General features: G+C 56.3%; 1 protein-coding gene across 16 annotated transcripts in view; it reads right to left on the minus strand.

Moving 5' to 3' along the window:
• The window catches only part of DYSF (dysferlin), a 203,296-nt gene that overhangs the window by 76,612 nt on the left and 102,331 nt on the right, over nucleotides 1-24,353 (minus strand). For all 16 annotated transcript variants that reach the window (XM_004435553.3, XM_004435548.3, XM_004435559.3 and 13 more), the window contains 3 exons: nucleotides 22,662-22,835; nucleotides 7,961-8,054; nucleotides 7,354-7,431 (listed from right to left, as the gene is read on the minus strand). In XM_004435553.3, coding sequence (XP_004435610.1) covers nucleotides 7,354-7,431; nucleotides 7,961-8,054; nucleotides 22,662-22,835 — 346 coding nt within the window. The remainder of the gene's footprint in view (nucleotides 1-7,353; nucleotides 7,432-7,960; nucleotides 8,055-22,661; nucleotides 22,836-24,353) is intronic.

A 24,353-nucleotide genomic window follows, 5' to 3' on the forward strand; every position in this document is an offset into this window, starting at 1 on the left:
AGAGGAACCCTAAGGCCCCCACAGCTCCCTGCTGCTCCCCAAACTCCTTGCCAGCCTGCCAGCCCCAGCCATGCTGGCCTGGGACCTACCCACAAATCATTCCTTGTGCCTAGTCCCAAAGGGAAGTTGGAGTTACTAGAGAAGATTCTAGGGCAGTGGTTCTCAAATGTGAGTGTACAGCAGAACCACCTGGAAGGCTTACACAGACTGCTGGGCCCCACCCCACAGCCTCATTCATCAGGTCTGGGGTGGGGCCCGAGAATGTGCATTTCTAACAAGTTCCCAGGTGACACTAATGCTGCCTTCCAGGGCCACACTTTGGAAAGGAATGCAAGAGAAGGTCCTATGGGAATGAGTGCGTGTAATGTAGGAGAGGAGCAGAGGGCTCGGGGGAGGGAACTCCTTCAACTTCTCCCGTTAGGACATCAGCCCGGGGGCATGGTCCAGTTTGGGGCCATTTTGTAAGACTCAAAGGGCCAGATGCTGAGGGTACGTGGACAGGAAAGTCCAGGGATGCAGGAAGCTGGCAGCTGAATGCTAGATGTCTGAGAGGGTTGAGCCCAAATGCCCTAACACATGCCCTATACCCTTGGCACCTGCTCCATCCTGCAGTGCCTTGCACCCTCTGAGCCCCACTGTCCAGCCCCAACACTGCCTCAACCCCCTGTGTGACCTCAGGAGGGCCTCAGTGGCCTCAGAGGTAATAATGGCCTCTGCCCTGCTGGCCTTAGAGGGTGTTGGGATGTCCAGCTGCAATCGTGGGGCTGGGATGTGGGTCAGCGCTTCCCCACAAAGGGAGGGAGCCGGACAGGCTCCCTGGCCTTAAGAAGACCAAGTGGCACACCACAGCCACTGCAGAGGAGGTGGCAGAGAGTGACCATAGAAGAGGTAGGAAGGTTAAGGTGGGCAATGGGAGTCTGAGCATCAAGGGATGGGGGGAGCAGGGTTTAAGATTCTGATTGTTTCCCAAGGGGCTAGTTTTAAGGGTGAGAGGAATCTAAATTAGGAGGCAGACACTATGGGCACTCACTAGCTCAACAATACTGGGTTTGGCTAAAAGAAGGCAGCCACCAGCTTGAGACCAGCTCATTAGCCTTCAGGCACAAAAGCACAGCGGGATTAATCCTAGAGGGCTTCCTGCATGAAATTGGTTTTGAACCTGATTCTTGGGGGTAGAAGAGGACACTGGGAGGCCTTTGGCAGGGAAAGGGGCAGGGGAGACATGCCCACCACGTCTCGTCACCCCTACCAGGTGGTAGCCTCCCTGGCATGGGGCTCCCCCTTCGGTGCAGCGGCCCTGGCAGGGCTGGCCTCGAGCCCTTCCCCTCCTGCCCCTGGCAGGGCCCAGCGGCGTCTGTGCATTTAATGAAACCGTCTGGCTGTGATACCATCAGCTCCAAGCTCGGCAGAGAACCTCTCCCTGGTTCCAGTAAGAGAAAGAGGGCGCGTTCCGATAAATAAAACCATATTAGAGAACTGGTGAAAAAGCCTCTTTTGTTCCCGCCCCCCGAGCTTCCCAATGCTTTATTTTTATAAGCGCGCGGGCCCCAGACCGACCGCGTTTACACAAAGATCACAATTGCACATTGTAGCGGCTGTGCACGCTGTATTGGTGTTGGCAGCACCCCCCACGCTGGCCCCCGAGCAGGCTGACTCCTTCCAGCAGCCCCATCAGCGCAGGCAATGAGCTCAGCGCTGGGGGGGACGCGGAAGGGGTGGCTTTCAAACAAAAATCACCCAGATCCACACACGCACCCCGCCCGCCCATGGGAGGAAAAAACACACAACAAAGGCATTGTAAAGAGCAGGCCTGGAGGCCTGGGGCTTCAGACACTGGGCTACTGTGTGCTTGGGCCTGGCCTCTCCCCCGACAGGGCCCAGCCCCTCCAAAAAAAAAGAAACAAGCGGGGTGAGGGGGGGCGTTGCTGAAGCAAGGTGGTCAGATCAAGGAAAGCCAGACAGACGCACAGACACATCCCTCTTCTAGGAAAGCCACGAGGAGGGAGAGGCAAATGCCAAGGAGAGGTGGAGGGGAAGGTGAGGGTCTGGCTCTTTCTGGTCCATCCCAGCCCAGCACTCCCCTCAGGGCCACTCCCCTAGGAGAGGGGCAGCATCGGCCCTCAGGCCTCACCCACCAAGCCCTACGGAGCAGCCCAGAGCTGGACTGGAGCTCTCTGAGGACAAGCTGCACCAGGAGCTCCAGCCATGAACACACAAGGATTCTACTGGACTCCATCACCATGAGAGAGCAAGGGACCGGTCACCAGGCCCCAGGCAGGTGATTCTTTTTGCTGGACCTGGAGCCCTGCGCCCAGCATCTCTGCTGCTCAGGCTTCCAGGAAGGACCCTTCTGCATTCACAATACACTAAGCTTTCCTCATGGGCCTTCCCACCAACCGGCTGAGACCACCAGAGTGGAGGACAGGGCAAGCGGTGTCATCCCACTTGGCAAAAGAGGGAGCTTTGCCCCAGGAATGCTGAGTCACTAGCCCACGCTCACACGTGGCCAGGACTAGATCCCCTAACTCCTAATCCAGTGCTCCTTCTCCCTGCCACACTCACAGGAAAAGGGGCCTTAAAAGAGGGTCGAGTCAATCACTAGTAATGAAGACAGTGCAAAGAAAACTAGAATACACCAGTATTTTCCTTATAAAATTAAGAAAAATTGTTTAGAATTATAAAATCAGTGTTGGCAAATATTTGACGAAATAGGTACTCTCCTTTATGGCTGGCAGCAATTCAGCAACCCTTCAGGAAAGCAATTGGGCAATATGCCCTGAAAAACATAAAACTGTTTATACCCTGTTTCCCATATTCCTGGGAATCATCCAAATTAACCAAAAAGCTCTATGTACAAAGATGTTCACTCCAGTCTTATTTGTAATCCATCACTCATCCAATATACAAGTACTGACTGACCAGCATGTGGTAGGGAAGCTCAGTGCTGGGAATACGAAGATCAATGAGACATGACCCAGGCTCTTAGGACCATCACCACTGGTTGGAAGTGGTAACTAAGCAACAGCTATAGTGCAAGGTGATGTGCAATTTAATAGAGACGTGTACAAGGTGCGAGGAGTCGGGGCCCCCGTGTAGCCTGGTGGCAACAAGTCAATCTTCCCAAAGGAGGTCTCCTACTCTGAGTCTCAAGAAGGAGGAGATAACCAAGGCAGACCAAGGAAAGGGGGCATCCCAGGAACCCAGCATGGCACGGACAAGGGCATCAAAGAGCATGGGCATCTGCAAGACAGCAAGTAGTCAGAGAGGCTGAGGGGAAGACAGGGGCACCCAGGGTAGTGGGGACAGAGGAGGGAGGAGGAGGTGGCAGATCACAAGCAGTCCTGGATTCATGCTGAGCAATTTGGACCAAATCCTGTAGATCAGTGTTTCCCAAAATGTGTTCTTCAAAACGTGAGTTCTCTGGGGAGCTAACTAATGCATAACCAAGCCCAACAGGCTCCTTTCCTGAAGCCACCACAGAGCCTCTCAATGCCACTGTGCACTGTAAATCTCTTAAGTGCGCAGTGTTTCCCAGTCTCTCTTGCTCAGGAACCCTTTTTAAGTGGAGCATTTCACAAGCCTCCAATGCACTTTAGAAAACAGCTCTTTAAGCTCATCAGGAGAATTCCCCCAGCCAGAGCCAACCTTAACAGAAAGCTGTGCTTCAAAAGTAGGGGTGTGCCATGAATGGAGTCCAGACACGGGAGGCCCAAAAGCACGAACTCCTCAGCCCTACCCAGGACAGAGTCTGGATCTGGGGGAAAACAAAAGCACTGGTCCCCATAGAGATGACCTCAGCAGAGGGGCAGCCACAGACCTCACTGTGGCCTGGCCGGGCAGCAACACCCCTCAGGACCACCCAACTGGCACACAGCTTTGACCTCCCAGGAACCACAAGGCCAGCAAAGAGGGCACAGGACCTTCTGCTTTTTTGACGGAGACCCCACTCCTGTAAATTAATACTTGGCCTCTGGTCTACTCGCCATCTCTCACTTGCTTGGTTAGCCAGGTCAGGCACTCTGAGCCCACAGACCTGTCAGACTCTCAAAGAGGAGTTTCTGAGTCCCTCATGCCAAGGGTCATCCTCTGGAATGTGGTTGTCCGTCTTGGTGGCAGCTCTGTAAGGAGAGCTTATGGCTCCCTCAAATCACAGCAGTGGTTCCCAGCTGGGGGAGTAGCAAAGCAGAATTCCCTGGGGAACATTTTGGCAAAGCAAATAGCTTCCTCCTCGATTCCCTTTGAGAAATACCAGTCTACGATGTTGTTTAGGGAAGCGATGCTGCCCATTAGGTATGGTGTTGAGGACATGTGATTTCTAAGTCCTCTCAAGTCATATCTTTTCCACTCAAAGTAAACCCACTGCAGACTCCAGAAGCTCACCAAGCGGTGGGAACCCCAGCCCAATATCAAAGAGAATTCACTGGAATTAAGCATCATTTTACATTTTTTATGCCTAATCACTACACAGGCCACACACACTCACATAACCACACACCACACACACCCTTCCAGTGGTCCAGAGAACTGATGCTGGTCATATCCTCCAACCCCACCCGAGGTGAAATCCTCAGGCAGCCTGGACAGTAACATCTCCAGTCTCCCATTCCTGACTGAGTTTAATATTAGTCAACAAGTGTTTCCTGGGCAATTCCTGCGTGTCCTCCCAAACCCTCATCCAGTGAGAAGGAAGCAGACACAGCCACAGGCTTTGAGCAGCCTGAAGGCCCACCATCCAGGAGACCAGCAGAGAGCACAGCTCGGGCCACGGGAGCCCCCCACAGTGGGGAGAGCCCCAGAGAGCCACAGGTCAGAGCACTGCCCGAAGAGAGTCCTCTGGACTGCAGACACCTGGCAGGCAGGCTGGAAGATGATACCAGCCACAGAGTCTGTGCCGGACCCTCCCGTGGCCCCAGACATTCCAGATTCATACATGAGTTTCCTCCAAGAAATGCCAGCCGGTGGCCATGCACAGCCTCCGGCCGCCAGCCACCCCGGGGTCAGTTCCAGGGAAGAAATTGCTTTGGTTTAGGGTTTGGGAGTGAAAATAAACACTCTGGGTTTTATAGGTTCACCGTGTTGGCTGCTGTTTTCCTTTCCAGCAGCTGCTCAATCAGGCCTTTCATTCAGAAGCCAGTGGCCTCTGAGGAAGCCCTGGGCAGTGCCCTCAAAGCTCAAGGGATGTTTATTTGAGGGAGGGGGCGGGGCCAGGATGGAAAGTGTGACGTCTCTGCAGGGCAGGACCAGGCTGACCTCGCCCGCAGTCCCCAGAGGTGCACGCTGGCTCCTAGTGTGGGTCCCCTGGAAGAGTCCCCTCCCTGCAGGGCTGTCCGCCAGCCCGGCCCACAGAGGACAAGGGGCCTTCCACCGGGGCCCCACCTCACTGCCCACCCCACACAAACCCACCGCCTGCACCCCGCCTCTCGTGCCCTCCCCAAAGGAGGAGGAAGCAAGGTTCTGAATTATCCACTTCTTTTTCTCAGGGTATGTTCTAATTGTCAGAGAGCATCCTGGCGACGTTTCCCAGGAAGTTACAGCGCAGCCGTCTCCGCTGGCCTGCCAACCCCTTTGCGCTGGTTTTGCACATGCTTTGCAGAGGGCGCTCTCAGGACCCTGGACCCAAAGCACAGAAGAGAAATTGCTCCGTCCACCCTGTGCCTGGCTGTACAGGGCTGGAGAACAGGTCACTGAGAGGAGAGGAATGCAGGGAAGCATAGCTGCTGAGGAGGAGGAACCAGAGTGGTCCCCCAAGGAGAGGGGGGACCAGACGGATCTGGTCAAGTCACTCCACTGATTTCAAACGTAGACACTGGGAAGGAGACAGGGGGACGGCTATAAGCTGCGGTGCCATTCTGCGAACAGAGGGTCACTCTCATGGAAGAACTCAGTTCTCCTCGATTAAACAGCAAGCATTTGGAGGGTGGTATGCCGCTTGTCGGCTATTTTAACTCAAGCAACTTAGTTAAGCTCTCTGAGTCTCAGTTTTTCATCTGTGAAATGGGGATGTTAAACACTTACTTCATAGGAGAGTTGCAAGGGTTACATGAAATAATGTCAGTAAAGGGCCTGGGCTCACAGGGAGCACTCAGTAAGTGTTAGTTCTTTAGACATCAAGTGCTGCAGGCTCACAGGTAAGACAAGTTCCCTTCCTGGAGGAGTTCACGGTCATAGTGGGAAGGATGTGGCAAAGATGGACAGCAATTGTTCTAAGCAGTGGGTCAGGGCTCTGAGAGAGGTGCTGGCAAGGTGTTGGCCAAGTGCTGGTGCTAACCAGCTCAGCTTGGGGAAGAGTCAGAGGGCATCCGGGCTGGGTCTTGAAGGATGAATAGGAGTTTGCTGGGTTAAAAATAGAGAGGGAATGCATTCTAAGCAGAGAGAACACTGAATACAAAAGCAAGGACTACAGAAGAGCTCAACAAATGCTGACAGAAGTTGGTGGGGCCAGAGCTAGTGGACAGAGGGGAGTTAGGGAAAAATGAAACTGGCAGGGTCCACAGGGGTCAGATCACACAGGAGTCATGTGCCAGGCTGCAGAGGCAGGGATGTATCCACCAGTGTCTACGTTTGAAATCAGTGGAGTGACTTGACCAGATCCGTCTGGGGCAGTGTGGAAGGCAGCAGGGAGGCCAGGACACGACCAGAGTGTCCAGATAAGAAGGGGCAAGGCCAGTTCTTGGGAACATCTCCAAAGATTCAGGAGCCAGAATCAACAGGACTGGGTGACTGATGGTTTCCAACCTGATGGGTAACAAACACACGCTGATGTGACACCAGGACCAAGGTGGAGAATGCAGAGGAGGCCTGGATCGGGGGGCGGGGCGGGGGGGGGGGGTGTTTGGTTTGGACAAGATGAACTGAGGTGCCTCTGGAGCATCCAGCAGGAGATGGCTAAGATGTGGCTGGACATAAGGGGCTCCTAGGAACTAAAGGCCAGGAAGGGTCCCTGACATTAGTGGTCACCGTAGCTGGGGGTGGCGGGGAGCCCAGTGCCCAGAGAAGAGGACAAAGACAGACTCTCAGGAGCAGCAGGCTTAGTGGGCAGTGAAGCAACTGAGCAGGAGCAGGCAGAGCAATAGGAGGCTACAGGATACCCCGGAGAGAGGGGTCCTGGGGGCCAAGGCCAGAGGGGCTTTCAGGAGGAGGGGACAGTCAGAAAAGCCAAACCCCGCAGAGGGGTCAAACAGGCCACTTGACAACCAGGAAGCCACAGTGACCCTGGCAACAGCAGTCACCTCCACAAACACAGCCCACACCTACAGGAGAAGCCCAGGCCATGTTATCCGTGGTCCAAAGGCCCGAAGTTCAGTTCCCAGCTCTCCGTCCCTGGTCCTTGGTCTCCTCCCTTCTCCCACCTACCAGAAAAAGAGTCCTTGTCCATCGCGGGCAGGTCCCGGGCCTGGTACATGTAGCAGCGTAGATGGTAGCGGTTCCCATCTGCACCGAGGAAGAAACAGATGCCAAGTGAGGGGCTGGGGGTGGCTAAGAGCTGGGGCCACAGGGGAGGGTGGCCCTCTTCCTGTCCCTAGGAAGGGCAGCAGACAGGGGGGCTGAATAGAAATGACACATGTCACACTGTGTGGGAGAGAGCCACTCACAGGATCAGAACAGACCACAGCTTAAAGGTGGACACCTGAGTGATGTGTCCTTGGGCCTGGCGAGAGCTGGGGAGAGGGGGCGGAGGAGGAGGAGGAGAAGAGGCCACACAGATGACGTGGGCAGCCAGAACACACAGGGCCTTGAATGCCCAATTTCAACCTTAGAGTTGACGCACACACCATATAGATGGGCACGCACGCACAAACACACACACACCCCCAAAAAACACTGACCCACCAAAAAGCATACAGACCCAGTTCTCCACAGCCCCCACATAAACACTTGGTCATTTAACCCCATAAAAACAGAAGCATAAGGTTACACACCCGTCCGTATCAACCCATTGACACCTCTAAGTGTCACTTACAGTCGAAGATGCAGGAAATGGTGGGTCTGTTCACGCCGAAGCTCAAGGTGGAGACAGACACGGAATCTTCACTCCTGTCGTCCACCACGCCACCCTGGAGACACAGAGCTGGTCATGGCAGATTCTGACCCCAGAGCCCTGGGGTGACCGGGAGACAGGCCCAGAGGGACAGGTCTCAAGGTCAGGAAACCTCTAGACAATGCTCCCCAGCTGCCGGGAGCTGGGCCATCATCCTCTGATTTCACTCCAGGTAGTGCATCCTCTCCTACAGTATCCCCAGACTCCAATGTCCAGTCCACAGGGAAATTCTTCTCCCTCTCTAGTGGAGACCAGACACGGCAGATGGAATTTTGAGTTGTTCTAACTCTAACCAAGAGGTTAGAGTTTGACAGAAGGAAGGACTATAGGGGGTTCTCCAAGGGAGAATCCAGTGGTGATCTACCACTGGGATGAGCTAAGAGGTCCCAGTCTAGCATCTCTGTCCACCCCCTGCTGGAGACAGTCCCGGTGCCAGAGACACACAGGCCCTGAGCTGGTCCCCAGCTCTGGAGGAGGTGGCACTGCACCCTCACCATCTCTCACCAGCTCCCACTGCACTGAAGGCAAGCAGAGGGCTCAGGCTGAGGCCAGGGATAGGGCGGGTCTACACTCAGGCTCAGAAGCCAGCTATCAGTTTACTGGGCACAAAGCTAGATGGTCAGTCCCCTCATCTTGTCCTCATTAGCAGTGGGCTCTACCCACTGGGCCATAAACCATCTTCCCTGGACCAGATGCCCACCTTCCTGGTGCCAGACTCCTCCCAACACCACCTCTGCCACACTGCAGCCCCTCCTGGGGTCCTGCACAGTTTGAGGGGCTCAGGGACCCAGCAGGGATCAAGGCCCCCACAAGAATAGGAAATGCTCCAGTCACACTCCCAGCCAAGCCTCCCAGACTTGGCTTTCTGTGACATCAGGCCTACCAGCCTTTCATGGCCAGGAGCCCAGCAGAGGGACTGGAGGGAGCTGGACAGCATCTCCATGCTGCCCACTCCCTCTGTGGTCACTCGGATTCTCCAAGTCCCTTTCCCTCTCCCCACACTGTCTCCTGCCCCATACCCTTGCCCAGTCCCTCTTCCCAACACACAAGCATACACACCCTTGAAAGAAAACCCTGGCCTCCCCTCGGATGGCCTGTTCATCCCGCCCAGGTCCACGTAGAGTGGCCACTTCCCAGGGCCACTACCCTGCACCTGGCTGCAGCCCTTTCCCAGGACGCTCGACCTCTCCCCAGACCCCAGAGCTACACAGTCCCCCAGCGCCTCCAAATGCAAGACGCACAGCCCCTTCTGTGCCTCTCCTCTCCAAACCACGCCCATCCTCAGGGCCTCACCCCAGACCCCTGGCTCAAGAGCCTCCCTGGATGCCTGTTCTCCCACTTCTGATCTGCCCACACCCAGAGCCAGAACCAGCATCACTACCCACAGTCACCATGTGGCTCCCCAGCTGCTGGCTCTCTCTACCTGAAGAGTCCTGGTCAGACCTGCGGTGACCCGCCCCATCTTCCCCAACATCAGGGCTTACTTCCCCAAACCCAGCACTCAGCCTCAGGCAGGCTGCGCTCCCCAACGCTGGAGCAGACCCACGCCCGTTCCCATTGCAAGCTCATGCTGTTCCCTAGTCAGAAGGGCCCCCTTCCTTTGGCCACAACTTCAACACAAGCTCTAGAACCTGACTGCTCGGGCTCTAATTCTGGCCCTGCCATTTACTGGCTGTGGGACTTTGGGCAGGTTGCTTAACCTCTGTGAACCAGCCTCTCTGTAAATTTGAGGTAATTCCACAGCATCTATCTCAATTGTTAGGGAGATAAATTACATGTTGTTCCCAGCACATCACCTGGCACATAATACATACTCAATCAATGTGTGCTGTGAAAGACCTTATGAGAGAGAGAAGGCCCTGCGGGGTGGGGGCGGGTGGGTGATAAACTGTGAAGTTAGAAATTGTGCTCAGGGTGGTATTCATAGATCCCATATTTGTTCAAAAGTATTCCAGGAGCCAGAATAGCGGACATTTCAGGAGGCACAGCCCTGGGCAGAAATCAAAATCAATCAATCAAGCCATCAGTCTCTCAACACACACACACACACACACACACGCCCACACACAGGAGAGCAGGACAATAGGGAGGAGTGTCGTACTACACACAGGGAATGACCCAAAGGCCACCAGGCCTGAAATCCTCCCTCCCAGGCAGGTGTGGACTCCAGGCGTCCTGGGTTCCCATCAGGAGAGGCGTCTGGCCCGGCCCTGCTGTGCTGGCATCCCGCCAGAGCATGCACCAAGTCCAGCGGCTAGCAATTCCCAGTGTCAGGGTCTGCGAGGCCGCACAGAGGGCTGGACCTGGGGGGCCCGGCAGGCCACCCCAGGCGTGAGGTGCAGGGACGCCAAGGAAAGCAGATCAGGACGCTGGAAACAGGGCTTGGCCAGCCCCCAGCGCAACAACGCGTAGCACATGCAGCTCCGTGCACCTTGGCGGGGGCCAGGGGGGTTCAGCTGGGGGCGGGTGGAAGGCCCAGGACACTGCAGCCCCTCCACCTCAGCCTGGCAACACATGTGTGCCCCCCGCCACAGGCAGGACGCTGGGATGAGCACAGGGAGGGAAGCCACCGCTGCCTCCCATAGGCCCCATGATTCCTTCTCTCCCTCCCGGTGCCTACAGGGACCTCCCTGCTCACGGATCACTGCCAGCGCACATCCCCACTCACCTTGCACCTCCTCTAGGTGGCCCCCCGAGCCGCCTCCCATCAGCACCACTCCCACCAAAATGCCTGTCTGGGGCTTTGGCAGCACTTTCTGGGTCTCTGTCCAAGGGCAGGGCCACCCGCCTGCGATCAGAGAAGGTGTCCCCCTCCCAGGGATTTCGATGAACGCCAGGGCCAGGTATCTCAGGCCAAGCTCCGTGCCTGGCCCACCGCAGGCCGTGGCACTGAGAAGGACCGTCCTTCCCAGGGAGGAGCCAGTGTTCCCTCTGGGAATGCCCCTCGCACTGCCCGCTCCTCCACCTGTCTGTCTCCAGGGCCACCCCACCCCTGCTCCACAGGGCCCTCTGCCACCCTCACCTCCACCCGCCACCCAAGTGTAGACCTGCCTCTTCCTTCCCCTCTCTCCCCAGCTCAAGGAGACAGATGGAGATTGCTGGAAAGAAGCAAGGAGAACCGGGAGCTGGGCTGAAGGTCACCCACTAAATTCAGTCCCTCTCAGCAGAGCCCCCGCCCTGCAGCCATCCTGGTTCCCAGCCCAGGCAGAATTCCACCCGCACAGCTGGCCAACGTCTTCACATCCTCTGGCCCACTGACCCTCCCAGGGGGACCTGAGCTCTCCACACATCCTCCTCAAACCCTGGGAGCAGAGAATAGGCCGGCCAGCCCGGCCGTGGCCTCTGAATTGAGTCTCCAGCAGTAAGGACACCCCACACCCCCCATACACTCATGCGCACACGCCCCCCACGGTGGTGCTCTCTGCCCTCTTCTGCAGCTTTATGCTCTTTATAGCACAGCTCGTTACCCCAAATGTCTGACATATTAACACTCTTGTTCATTGTTACCGCACCCCTAGATTGCGGGCTCTGTGAGGGCACTGCTGTGTCCCCAGAACCTACTACAGAGCCTGGCACAGAAACTGAATGAACAAATAAAATCCAAGTTGAGGCCCCGCTCCATAAATGCCCCTCCATCACGCAATCACCCTTTTCTTGGAGGGAAATGTTGGAGCTAAAGGAACTTTCTGGGGGCTGAGCCTGACTTGAGGGAAGGACCCCCGAGAACACGATGATGTGGACAGAGGAGGCGCAGCAGTGACGACTCCTCCCAGCGACATGGCACTGAACAGGCCCAGGGGCTATTCTAAGAGCTGGGAACACACGTGTTCAATCCTGACGACGCCTTACAGACAGGGACGGTTACTGCCTTCGTCTCAGAGACAGGAACTACAGCCACAGAGGCAAAGCAACTGTGTTATCGTGAGACCAACAAGCAGCCTGCAGACGTCTAAAGCTCGCGGTGGGCAGCAGCATCTCGGGCGCGCAGAGCAGAAAGTCAAGGCAGCTTATTCACTTTACAGACCCTGAGGCTCCAGCATGATGTCCGGGCTGCCGCTCCCCGGACATCAGACCCCACGCAGGGGAGAGGGAGAGGAACGTGCCTGCAGCTCCCAGTGTGGGGAGAAGGGCAGCTGGGTGCCACAGAGAAGCTCTGTTCCTGAAACTCAGGCTCCTCACCGTCAAGTGGCAATCGTGGTGACACCCACTGTGTAGGGCTATTGAGGAAAGGGCAGGGTTTGCAACCTCGGCACTATTGATATTTTGGGCCAGATAATTCATTGTTGTGGGGGCTGTCCTGCACATAGGATGTTTAGCAGCATCCCTCGCCTCTACCCACTAGACGCCCATAGCACCTCACACCTCTCAATTGTGACCACCAAAAATATCTCCAGACGTTGTCAACTGTCCCCTGGGGGATGAGGTGGGGGATAGAAATTGCCTCCAATTGAGAACCACCAGAGAAAATGAAATGAAATGCACCCATGGCGAGGCCTGTGGCAGGTACCTACACATAGTCAGCACTCAGTAACGGTGCTAGTGGTGTCAGGTTAACTCTTTCATCTCTCTTGTCTCATGCTAAACAATAAACAATACCTTCTCCCCCTTATTCTCTGACCTCTGGCTTTCTTTAAATTTAGAACCCATCACCTTCCATCTGCCACAGGACCTTGGCATAGGCTGTTCTCTTGACCTAGAATGTCCTCCAGATGAGCTAACTTGAGCTATTCCTTCAGCTCAGTCATCACTGAGGCCTGGATACTCCTTGACTGCCCTGTCCTCATCAGTGGCCTCCACTCAGCCTCTCCTAGCTTCTCTCCTGCACCCATCTCTCCGTGTGTATAGGTAAGGCACTCCTGTATCCCCTTCGCCCAGCCCAGTACCTGACACTTAGTAGGCACCCAGTAGATTTACCACATGAAATGATTCACCAGCATTCCCGGCCCTGAGCCCCGTGTGCAGTGTTCAAGCTCAGGTCCCAGGGGAAGGGACAGGAAAGTGTGCCTCAGACAGCATCTTCCACCCTCAGGGTCAGACACCACTACAGAAAGAACGAGAGATGTGGCCTCCCTACACCCCAGGATGGGGCCACCTGTGGGGTGGAATGAAACGGGGTGTGCCCCTGGAAGGTCCCATTCAGGAAGGCTTCCTGGAGGAGGGGAAGGAGGAAGGTGCTGGAACAGGGAGCGCAGTTGGAGCCCCCATCCCAACCTTAGGGGAAAGGCTCCTAGAGGGGCAAGGGGCAGGGCAAGGAGGGCTAGCTTCCTTCTGCTCTCACTCAGAGCCCTGGGCAGAGCCAGGCTGCAGGGGCGGCTGATGCTCTGGCTTCCGCCCACCCACCCTTCACCCCTACTCCACACTCCAACTCTTCCCCGGCCCCAGGGCCAGGCCCAGGGCGTTGGGTTTCCCGCAGTCACATTCCTGCCTCCATAGCTCATGCCGATGCGACTCTCGGGCTGGGGCTGGCAGCCACCCGGTCTGTGGCCACGCACTCCGTCTCGGGGCTAGCTGTGTAAGGAATCCTGCTGCTCGCCCAGGAGACTGGGCCGCCTCCAAACCCGCTGCTGCCCGGCTGGCGGCCACAGCTCCCTGGAGGTGCCTGAGCTTAGCAGTGGGAGGGACTCTCTCCTTCCCAGATGCCATAGGGGTCCCCCAGGGGTCCCCAGAGCCAGCAGCCAAGCCCACCTTACCTGCTTTGGCTGACGTCCCAGGACCTCGGTGTAGCCACCACACTGGGAGGAGGTGGGCAGTTTCTGGGCAAACAAGACACCTAAGAAGGGAACTCCTCGACCCACCTAAATTGGATCCAAGGCCGAGCACCTGACCAGTAGTGTGTCTGAGACGCCTTCCGCGCCACAGGTTGTCTGTCACACACACACACACCTCCTCCCTCGGGCAATGGCGCATGGCCCCAGGCAGGACCCAGAGGTCTGCCTGAGGATCTATAAAGCAGAGGAGGGAGGCGGACGGGAGGGGCAAGAGCAGAGGTGGATGCAGCAAAGAGCACAGGCTGAGCGGTGGGGCCCCCCAGGGCCGAGGAGGTGGGGGACAGAGCCACAGCGGGAAGGTGGCCAGGAAGGAAGCAACAGAGCCTCAGAGGGATCTCAGGGGGCCACCAGGGCACCCCTTGCCCAAGCAGAGTCAACACATGGGTTTCAGGGGCTAGCTGCCCCCCTCACTTTACGAGGACTCAATTTCTCTGTACGACGGACCTGAAGAGCACAGGTGACACTGCTGTCAGAAAGGGTGCTACTATTGGGGGCCCCCATCTCTTTACTGATGTAAACAGGATTGGGGGCCCCAGGAGCAGCAGGAGCTGGAGGCGGCTCCCATGGCTCATGAGAGCAGATTATTAAATTTTCAGCCATTTTGCAAGCTGGCTGTTAAACACAGCCATCTATAAAAATTAAATCATATAAATTTATAACTTCAGAAATTATGTTAAAAACAAGGGTGATAAATACTCAAACTCATCAGTTCCTAATCATTCTGTTGCCTTTTACTGTGATCCTGCGCCTGCGGTTATTCACATGGAGTGTGTCTGTAGGTGGAAATCCTCCACAACTGTGCGCTCGGCCCGTCTCTTCCATCCCTCTATTCAGCGATCTCACCTTGCTGGCTTGGGATCGGCCACCGCAGGCATATTTATACCACGGAAATCAGCAAATGCTACACATCAAGCTGGATTTGTTTTCTGGATTTTTTCCCAGAGAGCCACTTAAACACTGACCCTAGGGTTAAGCACAGCCCTAGGGTGACCTGCCAGAGTCTCTTCTTCACTCTCGGCTTTGCTGGGACATCCAAACAAATGACAACGTAGGGCAGAGAGCCATAAACCCTGCACAGCCCCACCATTATCCATAAGATTGTTCACAACACTCATGTGAGGAAACACCGCTAGAATAATTATTACTTGTCTCCTCTGTGCCTCAGTTTGCTTCCCTGTAAAATGGGAGTATTAGTAAAACCTACCTCAGGATTGCTGGGAGGTTTAGATGAGACAGTACACGAACGGGGCAGAGGGCAATGCCTGACGCATGGCAAATGCTCTAGAACAGTTGGCAAACTTTGTCCACAAAGGGCCAGAGAGTACATACTTTCGCCTTGATGGGCCACATGGCCTCTGTTGCAACTACTCAGCTGCCACTGTAGCAAGATAGCAGCCATACACAATACGACACGAATGAGCATGGCTGTGCTAATAAAGCCTTATTTACACAATAGGCAGAGGGCCGGACTTGGCCTGTGGGCCGTGGTTTGCCACCCCCTGCTCTGTAAAGGGAGGTTATTGTTACTGTGTTGTTAGCACCCCCATCTGATAAGTGAGAAGACTGGGGCCCAAAGACATTAATGTTTTCCCTAGGGTTGCACGGGAAATGAGCTGACAGAGCCAGGGGTCTCCCTGCATCCCCACAGGGCTCTTCCCAGCTCCTGCTTCCCCATCAGAACTCAGCGCCTGAGCAGTGCTCTGGGGCAAGACCGGGCTGAGTGCCAAGTCAGGGCCACATCACTGCTCTGGGTGCCCTGGCCTCAGCCTCCAGGGAAAGCCCACACAGGCCAGCAGGCCAGGCCAGGGGAGAACCCTGGAAAAGAGAGAACTCAGGAACACAGGCCTCCTTCCTAATCAGGGCTGATTGCAACCTTAAGTGGAAAAGCAGGCAAGGGTGCAACCCCATTTAATTTACAGCTGGAGCCAGGGCTCGGAAGCAGCTGCAAAACTCTTTGCAAAACTACCGGCCAGCCCCTGGGGAACCAGGGAGTAGAACTGGGAAACCTGGAGAATCCATGATGCCACGTGTGGCCTGGCACGAGCATCCATGTGTGCATGTGTGTCCTCTAGGCTTTCCACGTCTCGAGAACGTGGAGGTTGCAAAGAATGCTCAAGCAGGTTTTCTCCTGGCCCAGAGTGCCTCCCTAATCAGAACAACCATCTGTCCCAGTTTCCCTTGCATGGTCCTAGCTTACGAAAGCTTATGAAAAGCTTATGTTTTCCAGCATGATTATGAAAAGCATCCCAGACCAGACAATAGATTATAAGGTCACCCTAGTAAGTGTGGATGCAAACTCTCATACATGGATAACGACACACATGGGGGTCACCCACCACGCCCACCCAGCTGGGACACACACACTCCTCAGCACCCATGCATGCCTGCATGCTGGCATTTTGTCTCAGGTACACAGACAATCAGACCCTCTAGACTTCAGCGTCCAAACCTTGAGCAAGACAGACCCACGGCCCACACATTTAGAGGAATTACCCAAATGGTCCTTCTATGTGGGAGAGCAGGAGGCAGGGAGGCCCCTGATGAGAGGGGAGCAGGCCCTCAGCCCACCCCTGCTAGCACAACGCCAGCCACAGAACAGGTGCTCAACCAGCATATTCAAGAAACGGAATCCTGGGACACACAGAGCTGCCTCCCAACTGCCCGCAGACCCAGCTGGGGACCTTGGTTACTTAACGATGCAAACCCTTCTCACCTCCCACGTGCCGCCCTTGCTCAAAGTGCCCACTCTGGGAACCGTGCCTGGGTGGTGCCCTGCACACAGCCGAGTTTCATCCAGGTCCAGAGACGGCTCCTCCCCTCCCCACCCACATCTGACCTCCTTCTCAGCCAGCTCAAATCTCAAATTACTCCTCTCTGGCACCAGCCTCTCCCTGACCCCCTTCCCAGCACTTCCACCTCTCATCTGCCTTCCCTGCCTCCGGGCTTGGGCTTGGAATGCCTGTCCCTGTAGGTCCTCTCCACTTCAGGTCAGGACGCAGGCCTCTGCCAACCAACTGGAGGCTTCCTGGGGTGGGGGTAGTGGTGTCAGTTCCTCTCTAACTGCTGGACTGCTCCAGGGAGGCCAAGCTGGCTGGCTACAAGACAAGAAGGGTGATGCCCACAGCCTAGGGCTCTAGCCAGCTGTCCAGGACCCTCCCTGGGCCACTGAAGGGCCCTCTATTTGGGGAGGACTTTACACCCTAATAGGAGTGGGGAGATGAAGCTGGGGAGAGAGGGCAGAAGAGCCTGCCATTCTGGCCTTGGTTCTAGAACTGACTCATCCTGTGCCACTGAGCAAACCCCTTCTCAGGCCTCAGTTTCTTCTGGGCTAAATTAAGAGGCTCAGAGTTGTTCTGGAGCAGCACTGTCCAATGGAACTTTCTACAATGATGGAATGTTCTATAGCTGCACCATCCAACATGGTAGCCACTAGCCAGGTGCGGCTTGTGAGCACTAGAAATGTGGCTAGTGTGCCTGGGGAACTGAATTTTCCTATTTTAATTACTTTAAATGTAAATTTAAATAGCTACATGCGGCTAGTGGCTACTGAATTGGACAGTGCCCATGTCTCCCAACTGTAAAATGGGCATAATACTAGAATCCAGCCTTCTGGGGTCCCTGTGAGGATAAAATGAGAAAATGCACATAAAGCCCTCAGCCCGGTCTTTGGCATATGATAAAATATATTTTAGTAACTGTTCTTTCTGGGGTCCAGGATGCCCTTGAGAACTGGAGAAAACCATGAATCTTACACCAGAATTTACCCATCACAGACACACATGCACGCTGCACACGCATACAAATCACACATGCACACATTCGTACACAACTACACATACATATCACACACCCGTGCACGCTGCAGACATATTGTGTGCACACACATCACACACATGCTTACACATCAAACACACTTGCACACACAGATCACACATGCACACCCACAACTTTGCATCCAAGTTCAAGCGGCTCCAAAGCCAGGTGGAGAGTGCCTTTCAAACATGCAAGTTCCTTCCAGCTCTAAAAACCTCCAAGACTAGGAGCACATGTTGCCCAGTCTCTGAGTCTCCGTCTCCTCCCCTCCCTGCCCAGGCTCAGGCATCTCAGAAAACCCTTCCCAATGCTCAGAGCCAAGCGCAGAGGTAGGGCTCTGGAAAAATCCTCGCGCATGGAGGGCAGGCCCAGGGCAAGGGCGACAGGCCGGATTCTGTGAGCTCATCCCGGCAGCCGTCACCAGAGTTCCCAGAGAGGCCGGTGGCGTCGGGAGGGGGTGACTGGGTGGGAGCGGCTGTGGTGGCGGCGGCAGCAAGGGGTGTGGGGCAAGGAGAGGGAGGCTGCAGGGAACACGCTATAATAGCAGCTTTGTGCTCCGCTTCCCAGCTCCCTGGGAACGCCAGGAAGATTATGAAACCCGGTGTCTTTGGGAATGCCAGGATATTAGCTGGAAAAAGAATAATACGAAAATAAAATAATGCTCGGGATGGAGACAGCAGACGATTAGCAGACAGAGCCAGGGCCTCCCGCTCCGCAGAGGGAGCCAGGCTTGGCCCCAGCAGAAGGTTTCAGGGAAAGGCTGCCCGTGCTAATGAGCAGACAGGGCCTGCCTTCCAGCGAGACGTCTTCAGGAAGGGAGCTGTCAAGCGAGGCCCAGCCTGCTGGTGGATGCAAGGGCCAGGGGAGGGGTGGTAGGAGGCAAGGGGGCGCCACAGGCCTGGTCCTTGGGCCCAGACATCCACAAATGTCAGATTACCAGGAAGGCCACCTGGCCACCACCCACATCCTTCCCTGGACTCCTTCAAGCTCTGCCTCCCAGGGTCGTCCTCCAGGAAGCTTCCCTCATTAGGCACCGTCACTCTGGAAGGACTCGTATTCTGCCCTCCAGCACTTCAAGGATGCAGAGTCTACTGCATCTTTATTTGCATTCACATGTGAATGTCTCTCTGCTAATCAGACAGGAGTTCCCCATGGGCCAGGCCTCCACCATCAGATCAGGGGATCATTAGATCACTTTTCCTCCCACTGGGGAGCAGGGAGAACATGTCATCTTTCCCTGCCTCCCTCTCCAGGACCCTGGCCACACACCTACAGCCAGGAATAGAAACACCCTGCCTCCCTCAGAAAGGCATCCAGGTGAGGGGGCCGATGTGACCCCCTCCCTCATCTTCATGATGTACTATGTACTTCACAGCCTCGCTACTCGAGGATGGTCCTTGGACCAGCAGCATCAGCATCACCTGGAGGCCTGTTAGAAACGGAGACTCTCGGGCCCCACCTGGACACCGAATCAAGGGCGTGCATTTTAACAAGATCCCCAGATGGCTCTATGTTCATTAACTGAGAAGCACTTCTTTATATGGGTCATGTCCTTAATCCTTCAAGGACCCTAGGACGCGGTGACTTTCATGAGTGAGCTAACAAAGTCACTAAAGGGATAAGTGACCTGTCCACAGCTGAAGCAGAGGAGGCAGAATTCAAACCAAACCTGCACCACTCAGAAACATCGCCCGTCCCGCCACACCCCTGCCAAGCGAATCAGCAGGCATCGGTGCCCAGTGGGCAAAGGCCAGCCCCCAGAACAGCGGCTGGGTCCTGGCACCCAGGGAACCCAACTGTCTGCCCCCATAATGCAGGGTGGACTTGAGCCCTGGTGCCTGCTGGGGCATCAGTACATCCCGGGACGAAAGACCACAGGCTCAGGGACAAGAGGCCAGGCTGTGCTTGACCCCGGCAAGAGCATGTAAAGGTGACCACGGAAGGGGAGTGTGTGTGTGGATGGCCAGTGGGGGCTCCATTCACTCAAGGAGAGTAGTCCAGACAGTTCCTGTCCAATGGGCCGTGGCCCTATCCAAATGCCGGCTGCACTTAAAGACTTCCCAAAACTCTGTCCTCCAGCTCCAGGTTTGTGGGATCCAGCCTCTCCAACCACTGTCTGCTCTGGTTCCCTATGTCAGCAAAGTTCCCCCGGGGACTCAGAGGGCTCCACTGTGCTGGTTTCTTCCACATATCACAGGCGAGCCACACCTGCATAGCACTCAATCACCTTCCCATGGCTGTTGACTGACATTCGATTTCTGTGCTCCCTCATGACACTTTCTCCCACAGGAAGAAGAAACGGATTGGTTTCTCTGTTCTGGGAAATGCCCCGCTTCGCTCTCCCAGTCACCGAGCCGTGACAGCTTGGCAGTGGGTCCTCCAGCCTTGCTGGTCTTCTTCCCCCAGACCCTGGCCAGCCCCAGAGCCCGTCCACGCTTTCGTCCACGTGTCTCTGGGCACCTCTGGCTTTGCGCCCTCTCTCCTCCTGGCCCCCTCACCTCACAGCTGATGCTCAGCCCCCACGCCTCCCAGCCTCCCTGCCATGGGCCACCTGGCAGGCAGCCACCCGATCCATCTTCCTGACACAGCCCTTCACCGTGTGTGTGTCACACTTTTAGGGCCAACCGTGAACTCATCGCAGCCCAGGTCCACCCCACCCTGCGGCGTGGAGATGGGAGTGGCCCCCTCGTCCACCCAGTGGAACCTCTGAGGCCTATGTGACCCTTCCCTCCCCAAGCACTGCTTCTCCACGTCGCTCCACTTGGTCCCACGGCTCCCACCGCAGATGGCCACCTTGTCCCAATCTCTAACCAAGACTCCTGATGGTCTCCTGCTGGGATGCTCTCCCTCCCCAACCATCCTCCTTGACTACTTGACCTAATGGCCCTAAGGCCCAGCTCTGACCAGAGCACTCCTCCGCTCAACAACCCACACTAGCTCCCTACTGCTCACTGAAGAGTCCTGTGGGTGTCATCTATAGCTCTTTGCCCAGCACTGTTTTGGGTTTTTTTTCATTTTCAGATGCTCTTCTCCCCAACCTGGTGGTGCTGTCAACCACAGAAAAGGGGAGTGACCCAGGATGGCCAATCAGAATGTTCCGTTCCTCACCCTCAGGCTCAGGGACTGGTGTAGGCACAGGACCACACAGAGCCAGTCAGCCACACACAAGACTGTTACTGGTTCTGGAGAAAGAACACTCACTCCTCTGGGGTCTCCAGCTGAGAGGAAAATAGAGGACGCTGGCGTGGGGCTGTGCTATTTTATCTAGCAGGGCTTCGTCGGCTGTAAAGATGATGCCAGCCTTCTGTCACGGGTGCCATCTTTGCTACCACATGGAGCGAGCCAGTGTGAGAACAAGGCCAACACAGAGGAGCAGCCAGAAACACAGAGTCCAGGACACTGTATGAACCCCTATTTCCTGCCAGGCCTGATGCCCAATTCACTTCTCAGGCTCTTCCCAGATGCCTGAGCCCTTCAACCCCTTTTCTCTCTTTAGCCCATGTGAGTTGAGTTTCCGTCTGATGGAAACAGTCCTGCTTCCTTCGGGTGCCTGCCCAGCCCCCTCGGCCCTGGCCCTGACTCTGAGGTCTGCCGAGGCCCCCACCTCTCCGCTGGTGCCACATGAACATCCCCCAGACCCTGCCCTGTGCCCAAGCCAGGCCCTTTCTGACAAGACAAAGGGAGTCATCGAACACCAGCCCTGCCCCACAAGACTCCTCAGCTGTGCCTGCTCCAACCTGGGTGGCAGTTCCCCCCTGCCCTGCTCCTACCCTAGCCTGAGTGCCAGCTCAGTGGTCCAGGGAGCCTAGGGCTCTGCCGTCTCCTCTCGGCCTCCCCACAACTTGGCCTCAAGACCAGGAAGGGGCTCCCACCAGAGCCTGTGACAGGTGTCTCTGATGACACCTGGCCCCTAGAGGGCTTCCTCTCCCATGCTGCCACCCCTGGGCCTGGCCGACCATCAAGGCCTGAGCAGGATGGAACCTCCAGGCCCTGACCACTCCTCCTCAGGGCCACTGCCAGCCCCAACTCCCTTCCCCGTTCCCACCCCATCAGATCTTGGGCCTGCCCCCTGCAGTTCCCCAGCCCTCGCAGCAGCGCTGCCCCAGAGATGTGTGCCCAGCCCTGGCACCAGGACTAAGACCACTGCTCCTCACCCTGACCAAATACACACACACACACACACACACACACACACACGCACACACACAGCTGGCTGCACACAGACATGCTAGATTCCTTCAGCCTGCACAGCTGGTGAGAACTGCTCCTCAGGGTCACAGCCCAAAGCCCCAACAGGGGGCAGGCGGTCCTGGCTGGACTTCAAAGGGGGGTGTCTCATCCTGGGCATCTCATTCCCACTTCCAGGAACCCCCAGACCAACAAAGCAGGAAACAGGCTAAGTCCTGGCCCTGAACGTCCCCACTCAGACTGCCCAGGAAGGGCATCTCATCTCTTTTGGGGAACATATCATCCAACCTTGATAACCTTGGATAACCTTGAGCTGACTCCAATTCTGCTGGCTCCAGAAAGTGCACACTGGGGCAAGACAGCCAGCCTGGGGCTCAGCTTCTGAGGCACATTCCCCACAAATTCCTGGGGATGCCCAAGCAATGGCCTCTGTCCCAGGAGGACTCATGTCCAACCAAGGACATTCAGGGGTCACTAGAGCTCTCTGACCACTCCCACAGGCAAGGCCAAAGCCTCTGGGCCCACCCCCACACCAGCCAGCATCTTCACGAACAGTCAGGTCCCTTGGCTCCAGCCACAGGGCAGGCCATCAGAGGGCCAAAGTCCTCTCCCCCGGCTCCCATCTTGACTTCACAAAGGAGCAGCAGGTGTTCTGGTGCCAGGACAGGGGCTGTTTTACTTTAGGGGGACATCCAGACTGGTGCCCACTTTCCCCACATGCAACCAGGATGACTGGCCAATGCTCCATCCAAAGTCCTATCCCGAGCATCCCTGCACCTCCCCTGCATCAGCCCTGAACAGCCCTAGGAGACCAAGCTGTACCCCACCCGACCCAGGACTGGGGCAGGACGTACCAGGGCCCCCTCGAGGGCAAACACGGCTGCAGGCCCCGTCTTCTCCAGCGGCTCCATGCGGCGGCGCCAGCGGCGGCGGCGGAAGGCATCCGTCTTGCGGTACTCCAGGTGGAACTTCCAGCCAAAGAGCGAGGCGTACTCCCAGCCCTCGCCCTCCGCCTCTGCCTGCCTGTGCTGCATGGGGAGAACAGGCTGGCGGGTTTGCAGGCAGCCTGGGCTCTGCTCCAGCTGTGCCCTGCCTGCCCTCCACCCACCCCAAACCAGCACCCTCCATGTGGGAAAACCTGGGAGGGCCTCCTGGAGGAGGGGCCCTGAGCAGCTTCTGCAGCAACAGCTATGGGTCAGAAAATGAGGAGGGGAAGAGGCTCCCTGGGCTGTGGGAGATCCAAGGAGCCAGAAAGGGAAGGTAGACTGAAGCAGTGATGAAAACACTGGGCTTTGGGTTTGTCTGTCTATTTGGATTAGGGGTGGATTTCATGAATCCAAGGTTTTCTTGTCATTTCCTTTTCTTCTTCACATCCCAGCTTATAAAAATGGAAGTGGGTCTGCAATTCAGAGGCACAATGAAAATCCTATTTCCCAGCTCCAGTGATTTCTCTGTGAGGCTAGGCCTGGGTGAGCTGTGGAGGGACCCCCTGCACGTCCTCTGAGGGGGCCCTCTCCCAGGGCCTGGAAGTCCCCTCCCAGCCAGCTCCTGAGAGAGAGTGACCTGGGCCTGTCTTGAGGAGCTGCCTCAGGCAGGCCTGGGTCATGAACCCAACGACCAAGTGCCAGGCCTGGAAGCCGGCTGTGTTCCCCTCCAGGAGGGTGCTGGTGGCGAGGGAGCAGACAAGGCATGCCACCCAGCAAGGTTGGCCTCTGTCCCCTGGGTGCCCCAACAGAGACAGTAGAGTCTGTCTGGCTCATGGCGCCAGGAACAGCTTGTTGCCCAAAAGCCTTGCCACTCCTGGGACCCAGTGACACTCCTCTCTAGATTCTCTGTGCCCAAATAGAGAGGAAGAGACTTGGGTCCTGGGGGAGACCTGGTTCTTGGACCAAAATGCAAATGTGTGCTTGGGAATGAAGCACACAAACCAAGAGGGTCCAGGGGAGGTGAGCACTGAGGTTGTGCGGGACATGGCATCTGTGTGGCTCCAGGAGCAGGTGCGGCATGTTCTATGGGTATGTAGACAGGGCAGTGGGCATATGTGCCCACACTGTGTCCACGTCCTCTGGTAAATGCCGATGGAGCCCACCCAGGCCCCTTTATTAGCCGGTGCACTCACGCCGTGCATCTATCCCCAGCTGCCAGGAGAGTCAGCGGCTACAAGCTCCAGCGGCCCCTTCTCCAGAGAACTGCCCCTGCCGAACGGGGCAGGCTCCCCAGGAAAGGTCCATGACCCAGCCAGCCCCCGCAACCCCTAGCCAATGACTGACGGCTGAGAGGGCGCAAACCCAGCCCCTTGCTTCCAGGTGAGGATGATTCTGTGGTGCTCCAGAGTGTACCTCTCCCCAAGCCACCACTCAGGCCAAAGGTGAATGCCTGAGACCACGTCCCTGCTCCTGGCACTCCTGAGAGCACTGCCTCAATTAGCAGCACGTCTCCAAATCCCTTCCTCAGACTCTAGGGCACCCAGCCATGGACACATCCTAAGCATGTCTTTGCACCTCCCAGGTCTGCATGTGAACTCCTAGTGTGCTTGCATAGTCATA

This window comes from Ceratotherium simum, chromosome 11 (genome assembly GCF_057802395.1).
Source record: "Ceratotherium simum simum isolate JZ-2026a chromosome 11, ASM5780239v1, whole genome shotgun sequence".
In the NCBI taxonomy this organism is placed as follows: Eukaryota; Metazoa; Chordata; class Mammalia; order Perissodactyla; family Rhinocerotidae; genus Ceratotherium; species Ceratotherium simum.